This window comes from Ranitomeya variabilis, chromosome 5 (assembly GCF_051348905.1).
Source record: "Ranitomeya variabilis isolate aRanVar5 chromosome 5, aRanVar5.hap1, whole genome shotgun sequence".
Taxonomy (NCBI): domain Eukaryota; kingdom Metazoa; phylum Chordata; class Amphibia; order Anura; family Dendrobatidae; genus Ranitomeya; species Ranitomeya variabilis.
In genome coordinates, this window is record NC_135236.1 from 3,654,490 (window position 1) to 3,668,533 (window position 14,044).

Sequence of the window (14,044 nt, forward strand, 5' to 3'; positions counted from 1 at the left end):
TATGAGTAAATAGGAGCTATGCAGGGCTCCGCCTATGCAGAGTGATAGGGAGACACTGTGCACAGACTGCAACACCTCTTCTCCTTCAGTGATAGAAAGGGAGTGATGAAGTGTATTGTCCATGTGTGACCATCAGTGTGATCATCTAAGGTGCGGATTTGAAAATCAGCTGCCATTACATTGTACAGAACAAGACTGTCTGCATGAACAAGTTCTTCTCACTTCACCATCCTGTCATCAGGAGCCTTTGTCTTACTACAATGTCTGTCTCTACCTTCTCACTTCTCTCCTCTGCTGCATAGGACCGAAGCAGCACTACAGGTTCTCAGAGTATGTATTTACCTACCATCTACAACCACCCCAACAGAATGTGCTGTCACCCATCATCCTTGCCCTAATGAAAATCCTAACACAGCTCTACACTACACTACACCGCCATCTTGTATCTACTATTCCTGTACTGTACGCAGCTCTACACTACACCTCCATCCTGTCCTGTATCTACTATTCCTGTACTGTATACACAGCTCTACACTACACCTCCATCCTGTCCTGTATCTACTATTCCTGTACTGTACACAGCTCTACACTACACCTCCATCCTGTCCCGTATCTACTATTCCTGTACTGTACACAGCTCTACACTACACCTCCATCCTGTCCTGTATCTACTATTCCTGTACTGTACACATAGCTCTACACTACACCTCCATCCTGTCCTGTATCTACTATTCCTGTACTGTACACAGCTCTACACTACACCTCCATCCTGTCCTGTATCTACTATTCCTGTACACAGCTCTACACTACACCTCCATCCTGTCCTGTATCTACTATTCCTGTACTGTACACAGCTATACACTACACCTCCATCCTGTCCTGTATCTACTATTCCTGTACTGTACACAGCTCTACACTACACCTCCATCCTGTCCCGTATCTACTATTCCTGTACTGTACACAGCTCTACACTACACCTCCATCCTGTCCTGTATCTACTATTCCTGTACTGTACACAGCTCTACACTACACCTCCATCCTGTCCTGTATCTACTATTCCTGTACACAGCTCTACACTACACCTCCATCCTGTCCTGTATCTACTATTCCTGTACTGTACACACAGCTCTACACTACACCTCCATCCTGTCCTGTATCTACTATTCCTGTACTGTACACACAGCTATACACTACACCTCCATCCTGTCCTGTATCTACTATTCCTGTACTGTACACACAGCTCTACACTACACCTCCATCCTGTCCTGTATCTACTATTCCTGTACTGTACACAGCTCTACACTACACCTCCATCCTGTCCTGTATCTACTATTCCTGTACTGTACACACAGCTCTACACTACACCTCCATCCTGTCCTGTATCTACTATTCCTGTACTATACACAGCTCTACACTACACCTCCATCCTGTCCTGTACCTACTATTCCTGTACTGTACACACAGCTCTACACTACACCTCCATCCTGTCCTGTATCTACTATTCCTGTACTGTACACACAGCTCTACACTACACCTCCATCCTGTCCCGTATCTACTATTCCTGTACTGTACACACAGCTCTACACTACACCTCCATCCTGTCCTGTACCTACTATTCCTGTACTGTACACAGCTCTACACTACACCTCCATCCTGTCCTGTATCTACTATTCCTGTAGTGTACACACAGCTCTACACTACACCTCCATCCTGTCCTGTATCTACTATTCCTGTACTGTACACAGCTCTACACTACACCTCCATCCTGTCCTGTATCTACTATTCCTGTAGTGTACACACAGCTCTACACTACACCTCCATCCTGTCCTGTATCTACTATTCCTGTACTGTACACAGCTCTACACTACACCTCCATCCTGTCCTGTATCTACTATTCCTGTACTGTACACACAGCTCTACACTACACCTCCATCCTGTCCTGTATCTACTATTCCTGTACTGTACACACAGCTCTACACTACACCTCCATCCTGTCCTGTACCTACTATTCCTGTACTGTACACACAGCTCTACACTACACCTCCATCCTGTCCTGTATCTACTATTCCTGTACTGTACACACAGCTCTACACTACACCTCCATCCTGTCCCGTATCTACTATTCCTGTACTGTACACACAGCTCTACACTACACCTCCATCCTGTCCTGTACCTACTATTCCTGTACTGTACACAGCTCTACACTACACCTCCATCCTGTCCTGTATCTACTATTCCTGTAGTGTACACACAGCTCTACACTACACCTCCATCCTGTCCTGTATCTACTATTCCTGTACTGTACACACAGCTCTACACTACACCTCCATCCTGTCCCGTATCTACTATTCCTGTACTGTACACACAGCTCTACACTACACCTCCATCCTGTCCTGTACCTACTATTCCTGTACTGTACACAGCTCTACACTACACCTCCATCCTGTCCTGTATCTACTATTCCTGTAGTGTACACACAGCTCTACACTACACCTCCATCCTGTCCTGTATCTACTATTCCTGTACTGTACACAGCTCTACACTACACCTCCATCCTGTCCTGTATCTACTATTCCTGTAGTGTACACACAGCTCTACACTACACCTCCATCCTGTCCTGTATCTACTATTCCTGTACTGTACACAGCTCTACACTACACCTCCATCCTGTCCTGTATCTACTATTCCTGTACTGTACACACAGCTCTACACTACACCTCCATCCTGTCCTGTATCTACTATTCCTGTACTGTACACATAGCTCTACACTACACCTCCATCCTGTCCTGTATCTACTATTCCTGTACTGTACACAGCTCTACACTACACCTCCATCCTGTCCTGTATCTACTATTCCTGTAGTGTACACACAGCTCTACACTACACCTCCATCCTGTCCTGTATCTACTATTCCTGTACTGTACACAGCTCTACACTACACCTCCATCCTGTCCTGTACCTACTATTCCTGTACTGTACACACAGCTCTACACTACACCTCCATCCTGTCCTGTATCTACTATTCCTGTACTGTACACACAGCTCTACACTACACCTCCATCCTGTCCTGTATCTACTATTCCTGTACTGTACACAGCTCTACACTACACCTCCATGCTGTCCTGTATCTACTATTCCTGTACTGTACACAGCTCTACACTACACCTCCATCCTGTCCTGTATCTACTATTCCTGTACTGTACACAGCTCTACACTACACCTCCATCCTGTCCTGTATCTACTATTCCTGTACTGTACACACAGCTCTACACTACACCTCCATCCTGTCCTGTATCTACTATTCCTGTACTGTACACAGCTCTACACTACACCTCCATCCTGTCCTGTATCTACTATTCCTGTACTGTACACAGCTCTACACTACACCTCCATCCTGTCCTGTATCTACTATTCCTGTACTGTACACAGCTCTACACTACACCTCCATCCTGTCCTGTATCTACTATTCCTGTACTGTACACACAGCTCTACACTACACCTCCATCCTGTCCTGTATCTACTATTCCTGTACTGTACACACAGCTCTACACTACACCTCCATCCTGTCCTGTATCTACTATTCCTGTACTGTACACTGCTCTACACTACACCTCCATCCTGTCCTGTATCTACTATTCCTGTACTGTACACACAGCTCTACACTACACCTCCATCCTGTCCCGTATCTACTATTCCTGTACTGTACACAGCTCTACACTACACCTCCATCCTGTCCTGTATCTACTATTCCTGTACTGTACACAGCTCTACACTACACCTCCATCCTGTCCTGTATCTACTATTCCTGTACTGTACACAGCTCTACACTACACCTCCATCCTGTCCTGTATCTACTATTCCTGTACTGTACACACAGCTCTACACTACACCTCCATCCTGTCCTGTATCTACTATTCCTGTACTGTACACACAGCTCTACACTACACCTCCATCCTGTCCTGTATCTACTATTCCTGTACTGTACACTGCTCTACACTACACCTCCATCCTGTCCTGTATCTACTATTCCTGTACTGTACACACAGCTCTACACTTCACCTCCATCCTGTCCTGTATCTACTATTCCTGTACTGTACACACAGCTCTACACTACACCTCCATCCTGTCCTGTATCTACTATTCCTGTACTGTACACAGCTCTACACTACACCTCCATCCTGTCCTGTATCTACTATTCCTGTACTGTACACACAGCTCTACACTACACCTCCATCCTGTCCTGTATCTACTATTCCTGTACTGTACACAGCTCTACACTACACCTCCATCCTGTCCTGTATCTACTATTCCTGTACTGTACACACAGCTCTACACTACACCTCCATCCTGTATCTACTATTCCTGTACTGTACACACAGCTCTACACTACACCTCCATCCTGTCCTGTATCTACTATTCCTGTACTGTATACAGCTCTACACTACACCTCCATCCTGTCCTGTATCTACTATTCCTGTACTGTACACAGCTCTACACTACACCTCCATCCTGTCCTGTATCCACTATTCCTGTACTGTACACAGGTCTACACTACACCTCCATCCTGTCCTGTATCTACTATTCCTGTACTGTACACAGCTCTACACTACACCTCCATCCTGTCCTGTATCTACTATTCCTGTACTGTACACACAGCTCTACACTACACCTCCATCCTGTCCTGTATCAACTATTCCTGCACTGTACACAGCTCTACACTACACCTCCATCCTGTCCTGTATCTACTATTCCTGCACTGTACACAGCTCTACACTACACCTCCATCCTGTCCTGTATCTACTATTCCTGTACTGTACACACAGCTCTACATTACACCTCCATCCTGTCCTGTATCTACTATTCCTGTACTGTACACAGCTCTACACTACACCTCTATCCTGTCCTGTATCTACTATTCCTGTACTGTACACAGCTCTACACTACACCTCCATCCTGTCCTGTATCTACTATTCCTGTACTGTACACAGCTCTACACTACACCTCCATCCTGTCCTGTATCTACTATTCCTGTACTGTACACAGCTCTACACTACACCTCCATCCTGTCCTGTATCTACTATTCCTGTACTGTACACACAGCTCTACATTACACCTCCATCCTGTCCTGTATCTACTATTCCTGTACTGTACACAGCTCTACACTACACCTCCATCCTGTCCTGTATCTGCTATTCCTGTACTGTGCACAGCTCTACACTACACCTCCATCCTGTCCTGTATCTACTATTCCTGTACTGTGCACAGCTCTACACTACACCTCCATCCTGTCCTGTATCTACTATTCCTGTACTGTACACACAGCTCTACACTACACCTCCATCCTGTCCTGTATGTACTATTCCTGTACTGTACACACAGCTCTACACTACACCTCCATCCTGTCCTGTATCTACTATTCCTGTACTGTACACACAGCTCTACACTACACCTCCATCCTGTCCAGTATCTACTATTCCTGTACTGTACACACAGCTCTACACTACACCTCCATCCTGTCCTGTATCTACTATTCCTGTACTGTACACAGCTCTACACTACACCTCCATCCTGTCCTGTATCTGCTATTCCTGTACTGTACACAGCTCTACACTACACCTCCATCCTGTCCTGTATCTACTATTCCTGTACTGTACACACAGCTCTACACTACACCTCCATCCTGTCCTGTATCTACTATTCCTGTACTGTACACACAGCTCTACACTACACCTCCATCCTGTCCTGTATCTACTATTCCTGTACTGTACACACAGCTCTACACTACACCTCCATCCTGTCCTGTATCTACTATTCCTGTACTGTACACACACCTCTACACTACACCTCCATCCTGTCCTGTATCTACTATTCCTGTACTGTACACACAGCTCTACACTACACCTCCATCCTGTCCTGTATCTACTATTCCTGTACTGCACACAGCTCTACACTACACCTCCATCCTGTCCTGTATCTACTATTCCTGTACTGTACACAGCTCTACACTACACCTCCATCCTGTCCTGTATCTACTATTCCTGTACTGTACACAGCTCTACACTACACCTCCATCCTGTCCTGTATCTACTATTCCTGTACTGTACACACAGCTCTACACTACACCTCCATCCTGTCCTGTACCTACTATTCCTGTACTGTACACACAGCTCTACACTACACCTCCATCCTGTCCTGTATCTACTATTCCTGTACACAGCTCTACACTACACCTCCATCCTGTCCTGTATCTACTATTCCTGTACTGTGCACAGCTCTACACTACACCTCCATCCTGTCCTGTATCTACTATTCCTGTACTGTGCACAGCTCTACACTACACCTCCATCCTGTCCTGTATCTACTATTCCTGTACTGTGCACAGCTCTACACTACACCTCCATCCTGTCCTGTATCTACTATTCCTGTACTGTACACACAGCTCTACACTACACCTCCATCCTGTCCAGTATCTACTATTCCTGTACTGTACACACAGCTCTACACTACACCTCCATCCTGTCCTGTATCTACTATTCCTGTACTGTACACACAGCTCTACACTACACCTCCATCCTGTCCTGTATCTACTATTCCTGTACTGTACACAGCTCTACACTACACCTCCATCCTGTCCTGTATCTACTATTCCTGTACTGTACACAGCTCTACACTACACCTCCATCCTGTCCTGTATCTACTATTCCTGTACTGTACACACAGCTCTACACTACACCTCCATCCTGTCCTGTATCTACTATTCCTGTACTGTACACAGCTCTACGCTACACCTCCATCCTGTCCTGTATCTACTATTCCTGTACTGTACACAGCTCTACACTACACCTCCATCCTGTCCTGTATCTACTATTCCTGTACTGTACACAGCTCTACACTACACCTCCATCCTGTCCTGTATCTACTATTCCTGTACTGTACACACAGCTCTACACTACACCTCCATCCTGTCCTGTATCTACTATTCCTGTACTGTACACAGCTCTACACTACACCTCCATCCTGTCCTGTATCTACTATTCCTGTACTATACACAGCTCTACACTACACCTCCATCCTGTCCTGTATCTACTATTCCTGTACACAGCTCTACACTACACCTCCATCCTGTCCCGTATCTACTATTCCTGTACTGTACACAGCTCTACACTACACCTCCATCCTGTCCTGTATCTACTATTCCTGTACTGTACACACAGCTCTACACTACACCTCCATCCTGTCCTGTATCTACTATTCCTGTACTGTACACAGCTCTACACTACACCTCCATCCTGTCCTGTATCTACTATTCCTGTACTGTACACACAGCTCTACACTACACCTCCATCCTGTCCTGTATCTACTATTCCTGTACTGTACACAGCTCTACACTACACCTCCATCCTGTCCTGTATCTACTATTCCTGTACTGTACACACAGCTCTACACTACACCTCCATCCTGTCCTGTATCTACTATTCCTGTACTGGACACAGCTCTACACTACACCTCCATCCTGTCCTGTATCTACTATTCCTGTACTGTACACAGCTCTACACTACACCTCCATCCTGTCCTGTATCTACTATTCCTGTACTGTACACAGCTCTACACTACACCTCCATCCTGTCCTGTATCTACTATTCCTGTACTATACACACAGCTCTACACTACACCTCCATCCTGTCCTGTATCTACTATTCCTGTACTGTACACACAGCTCTACACTACACCTCCATCCTGTCCCGTATCTGCTATTCCTGTACTGTACACAGCTCTACACTACACCTCCATCCTGTCCTGTATCTACTATTCCTGTACTGTACACAGCTCTACACTACACCTCCATCCTGTCCTGTATCTACTATTCCTGTACTATACACACAGCTCTACACTACACCTCCATCCTGTCCAGTATCTACTATTCCTGTACTGTACACACAGCTCTACACTACACCTCCATCCTGTCCTGTATCTACTATTCCTGTACTGTACACAGCTCTACACTACACCTCCATCCTGTCCTGTATCTACTATTCCTGTACTGTACACAGCTCTACACTACACCTCCATCCTGTCCTGTATCTACTATTCCTGTACTGTACACAGCTCTACACTACACCTCCATCCTGTCCTGTATCTACTATTCCTGTACTGTACACAGCTCTACACTACACCTCCATCCTGTCCTGTATCTACTATTCCTGTACTGTACACAGCTCTACACTACACCTCCATCCTGTCCTGTATCTACTATTCCTGTACTGTACACAGCTCTACACTACACCTCCATCCTGTCCTGTATCTACTATTCCTGTACTGTACACACAGCTCTACACTACACCTCCATCCTGTCCTGTATCTACTATTCCTGTACTGTACACAGCTCTACACTACACCTCCATCCTGTCCTGTATCTACTATTCCTGTACTGTACACACAGCTCTACACTACACCTCCATCCTGTGCTGTATCTACTATTCCTGTACTGTACACACAGCTCTACACTACACCTCCATCCTGTCCTGTATCTTCTATTCCTGTACTGTACACACAGCTCTACACTACACCTCCATCCTGTCCTGTATCTACTATTCCTGTACTGTACACACAGCTCTACACTACACCTCCATCCTGTCCTGTATCTACTATTCCTGTACTGTACACAGCTCTACACTACACCTCCATCCTGTCCTGTATCTACTATTCCTGTACTGTACACACAGCTCTACACTACACCTCCATCCTGTCCTGTATCTACTATTCCAGTACTGTACACATAGCTCTACACTACACCTCCATCCTGTCCTGTATCTACTATTCCTGTACTGTACACTGCTCTACACTACATCTCCATCCTGTCCCGTATCTACTATTCCTGTACTGTACACATAGCTCTACACTACACCTCCATCCTGTCCTGTATCTACTATTCCAGTACTGTACACAGCTCTACACTACACCTCCATCCTGTCCTGTATCTACTATTCCTGTACTGTACACAGCTCTACACTACACCTCCATCCTGTGCTGTATCTACTATTCCTGTACTGTACACAGCTCTACACTACACCTCCATCCTGTCCTGTATCTACTATTCCTGTACTGTACACACAGCTCTACACTACACCTCCATCCTGTCCTGTATCTACTATTCCTGTACTGTACACACAGCTCTACACTACACCTCCATCCTGTCCTGTATCTACTATTCCTGTACTGTACACACAGCTCTACACTACACCTCCATCCTGTCCTGTATCTACTATTCCTGTACTGTACACAGCTCTACACTACACCTCCATCCTGTCCTGTATCTACTATTCCTGTACTGTACACACAGCTCTATACTACACCTCCATCCTGTCCTGTATCTACTATTCCTGTACTGTACACAGCTCTACACTACACCTCCATCCTGTCTTGTATCTACTATTCCTGTACTGTACACAGCTCTACACTACACCTCCATCCTGTCCTGTATCTACTATTCCTGTACTATACACAGCTCTACACTACACCTCCATCCTGTCCTGTATCTACTATTCCTGTACTGTACACAGCTCTACACTACACCTCCATCCTGTCCTGTATCTACTATTCCTGTACTGTACACACAGCTCTACACTACACCTCCATCCTGTCCTGTATCTACTATTCCTGCACTATACTCAGCTCTACACTACACCTCCATCCTGTCCTGTATCTACTATTCCTGTACTGTACACATAGCTCTACACTACACCTCCATCCTGTCCTGTATCTACTATTCCTGTACTGTACACATAGCTCTACACTACACCTCCATCCTGTCCTGTATCTACTATTCCTGGACTGTACACACAGCTCTACACTACACCTCCATCCTGTCCTGTATCTACTATTCCTGTACTATACACAGCTCTACACTACACCTCCATCCTGTCCTGTATCTACTATTCCTGTACTGTACACAGCTCTACACTACACCTCCATCCTGTCCTGTATCTACTATTCCTGTACTGTACACAGCTCTACACTACACCTCCATCCTGTCCTGTATCTACTATTCCTGTACTGTACACAGCTCTACACTACACCTCCATCCTGTCCCATATCTACTATTCCTGTACTGTACACAGCTCTACACTACACCTCCATCCTGTCCTGTATCTACTATTCCTGTACTGTACACAGCTCTACACTACACCTCCATCCTGTCCTGTATCTACTATTCCTGTACTGTACACAGCTCTACACTACACCTCCATCCTGTCCTGTATCTACTATTCATGTACTGTACACAGCTCTACACTACGCCTCCTTCCTGTCCTGTATCTACTATTCCTGTACTGTACACACCTCTACACTACACCTCCATCCTGTCCTGTATCTATGTGATGATAATATATAATATAAGTTTTAGTTTCTCTTGCCTGTTAGTGCCATGCTGTGGGTTAAACACCCCCCTTCTCTTTGTGTTCCTGAAATGTGTGTGTAGAAGAGGTTTTAATGCTTCTAGCTCTCTGGGAGCAAAGGAATTTTTACGATCGGTATAGCTGCATAGACAATGGTACCAGCTGAAACTGGTCTGATCTCGCTTTTAAAACATGACGCTCTTTGTCCTAATTTTGTAAGATTCTGGGCCACCGAGTTGGGCTAGGAAAATAATAAATACATATTGCTAAAGTCCATCGGCGGATCTATCAGCCTCTGTAAGTGCGAGCCTCTAATTCCAACCGGTAAAAAATACGGATTTCTCTGGAACTGTGTGACCCAACTACGAGAAATTTGGTCTCATTAGAAAGCCAATTGTAAAATAAGAAGAATGCTGGGTGTGTTATGATTCTGACATGTTTGGGAGCAAAAATACAAGAATTATAAATATTGTTGGAGAAAACTGTACAGCTGAGGAGAGGGGAGGGCGATGTTAACTCAACCCTTTTAGTGATGTCACCGGGCTGAGCTATAAGTTTCTGCAAGGCACCCCAGCCTTGAGTCTTACCAGAGGAGCTCTGACTGCCAGACCTGATGCATTGGGACATTTGGGAGCTCCACCCACTAGCCTGGTTCTGCCGAAAAATGATCTGAACACATGTAAGTGTTAATTTCTCATTTAACCCCTGTTATTTTATAATTACTGTTGTACATAGTTCCAGTTGTCTCTTTTGTAACATCCTTGTAATATTTTTTTATAAACACTGCCTTATCTTTTACGGAGTAAAATATTTAAAGTACTATTTCGTTCTTCCTGCTCTAAAACGTACCCTAAGTCTTCTGAATGGAATTACGCTACTGTTTTGGGTTAGCTTCGGACCCGTTTAATCGAAGCTGGTGGCAGCATACCTTGTTCTGTGTATTTGGGAGTTGTTGTAGCGACGGCGGCGTTGATAATTAGTGTTCCTGCCTGAGTGGTAGTAGGTATATTGCCTCGCTGCAGCGTGCCCAATAGCCAGTGCAAAGCAGGCAGCCTTTCTGGTGACTAATTACCCTAGGTGCAGTACCTAGTCTTACCTGAGGGTAAGGGGGGCGCCAGAGAGCTGCAAGTTCTCAAGTGGAACTGTAAAGCGGGATATACATAAATCACTGCAGTTCGTGGTATATTGTAGAGCAGTGGGATAACTAAAATAAGCCCCTGCTGTAAACTAAGAGGTCAATAACCTTGTGTGTGTTTTCATCACATTGTTAGCAGTGGAGGGATACCTAAGAAAAGCCCCCCTGCACATGTGATAGCCGTCTGTTGGCCTAAGGTCACCACGATCCGTGACGTAGGGGTGACGGTCACGGTGTGAATCGTGACAAATTGGTGGCAGCGGTGTGGCTTCATGACAATCTACTATTCCTGTACTGTACACAGCTCTACACTACACCTCCATCCTGTCCCATATCTACTATTCCTGTACTGTACACACAGCTCTACACTACACCTCCATCCTTTCCCGTATCTACTATTCCTGTACTGTACACAGCTCTACACTACACCTCCATCCTGTCCCGTATCTACTATTCCTGTACTGTACACACAGCTCTACACTACACCTCCATCCTGTCCTGTATCTACTATTCCTGTACTGTACACAGCTCTACACTACACCTCCATCCTGTCCTGTATCTACTATTCCTGTACTGTACACACCTCTACACTACACCTCCATCCTGTCCTGTATCTATGTGAGGATAATATATAATATAAGTTTTAGTTTCTCTTGCCTGTTAGTGCCATGCTGTGGGCTAAACACCCCCCTTCTCTTTGTGTTCCTGAAATGTGTGTGTAGAAGAGGTTTTAATGCTTCTAGCTCTCGGGGAGCAAAGGAATTTTTACGATCGGTATAGCTGCATAGACAATGGTACCAGCTGAAACTGGTCTGATCTCGCTTTTAAAACATGACGCTCTTTGTCCTAATTTTGTAAGATTCTGGGCCACCGAGTTGGGCTAGGAAAATAATAAATACATATTGCTAGTAGTGGAGGGATACCTAAGATAAGCCCCCCTGCACATGTGATAGCCGTCTGTTGGCCTAAGGTCACCACGATCCGTGACGTAGGGGTGACTGTCACGGTGTGAATCGTGACAAATTGGTCGCAGCGGTGTGGCTTCATGACAATCTTCTATTCCTGTACTGTACACAGCTCTACATTACACCTCCATCCTGTCCCGTATCTACTATTCCTGTACTGTACACACAGCTCTACACTACACCTCCATCCTGTCCCGTATCTACTATTCCAAAACTACTCACAGCTCTACACTACACCTCCATCCTGTCCCGTATCTACTATTCCAAAACTACACACAGCTCTACACTACACCTCCATCCTGTCCCGTATCTACTATTCTTGTACTGTACACACAGCTCTACACTACACCTCCATCCTGTTCCGTATCTACTACTCCTGTACTGTCCACAGCTCTACACTACACCTCCATCCTGTCCTGTATCTACTATTCCTGTACTGTACACACAGCTCTACACTACACCTCCATCCTGTCCTGTATCTACTATTCCTGTACGGTACACACAGCTCTACACTACACCTCCATCCTGTCCTGTATCTACTATTCCTGTACTGTACACAGCTCTACACTACACCTCCATCCTGTCCTGTATCTACTATTCCTGTACTGTACACACCTCTACACTACACCTCCATCCTGTCCTGTATCTACTATTCCTGTACTGTACACACAGCTCTACACTACACCTCCATCCTGTCCTGTATCTACTATTCCTGTACTGTACACACAGCTCTACACTACACCTCCATCCTGTCCTGTATCTACTATTCCTGTACTGTACACAGCTCTACACTACACCTCCATCCTGTCCTGTATCTACTATTCCTGTACTGTACACACAGCTCTACACTACACCTCCATCCTGTCCTGTACCTACTATTCCTGTACTGTACACACCTCTACACTACACCTCCATCCTGTCCTGTATCTACTATTCCTGTACTGTACACAGCTCTATACTACACCTCCATCCTGTCCTGTATCTACTATTCCTGTACTGTACACACAGCTCTACACTACACCTCCATCCTGTCCTGTATCTACTATTCCTGTACTGTACACAGCTCTACACTACACCTCCATCCTGTCCTGTATCTAATATTCCTGTACTGTACACAGCTCTACACTACACCTCCATCCTGTCCTGTATCTACTATTCCTGTACTGTACACAGCTCTTCACTACACCTCCATCCTGTCCTGTATTTACTATTCCTGTACTGTACACACCTCTACACTACACCTCCATCCTGTCCCGTATCTTCTATTCCTGTACTGTACACAGCTCTACACTACACCTCCATCCTGTCCTGTATCTACTATTCCTGTACTGTACACAGCTCTACACTACACCTCCATCCTGTCCTGTATCTACTATTCCTGTACTGTACACAGCTCTACACTACACCTCCATCCTGTCCTGTATCTACTATTCCTGTACTGTACACACAGCTCTACACTACACCTCCATCCTGTCCTGTATCTACTATTCCTGTACTGTACTCACAGCTCTACACTACACCTCCATCCTGTCCTGTATCTACTATTCCTG

At 45.4% G+C, this 14,044-nt stretch overlaps 1 protein-coding gene across 10 annotated transcripts in view; it reads left to right on the forward strand.

Moving 5' to 3' along the window:
* Positions 1-14,044, forward strand: part of DLG4 (discs large MAGUK scaffold protein 4) — a 393,288-nt gene that overhangs the window by 268,748 nt on the left and 110,496 nt on the right. For all 10 annotated transcript variants that reach the window (XM_077261457.1, XM_077261458.1, XM_077261461.1 and 7 more), the window contains one exon: positions 303-330. In XM_077261457.1, coding sequence (XP_077117572.1) covers positions 303-330 — 28 coding nt within the window. The remainder of the gene's footprint in view (positions 1-302; positions 331-14,044) is intronic.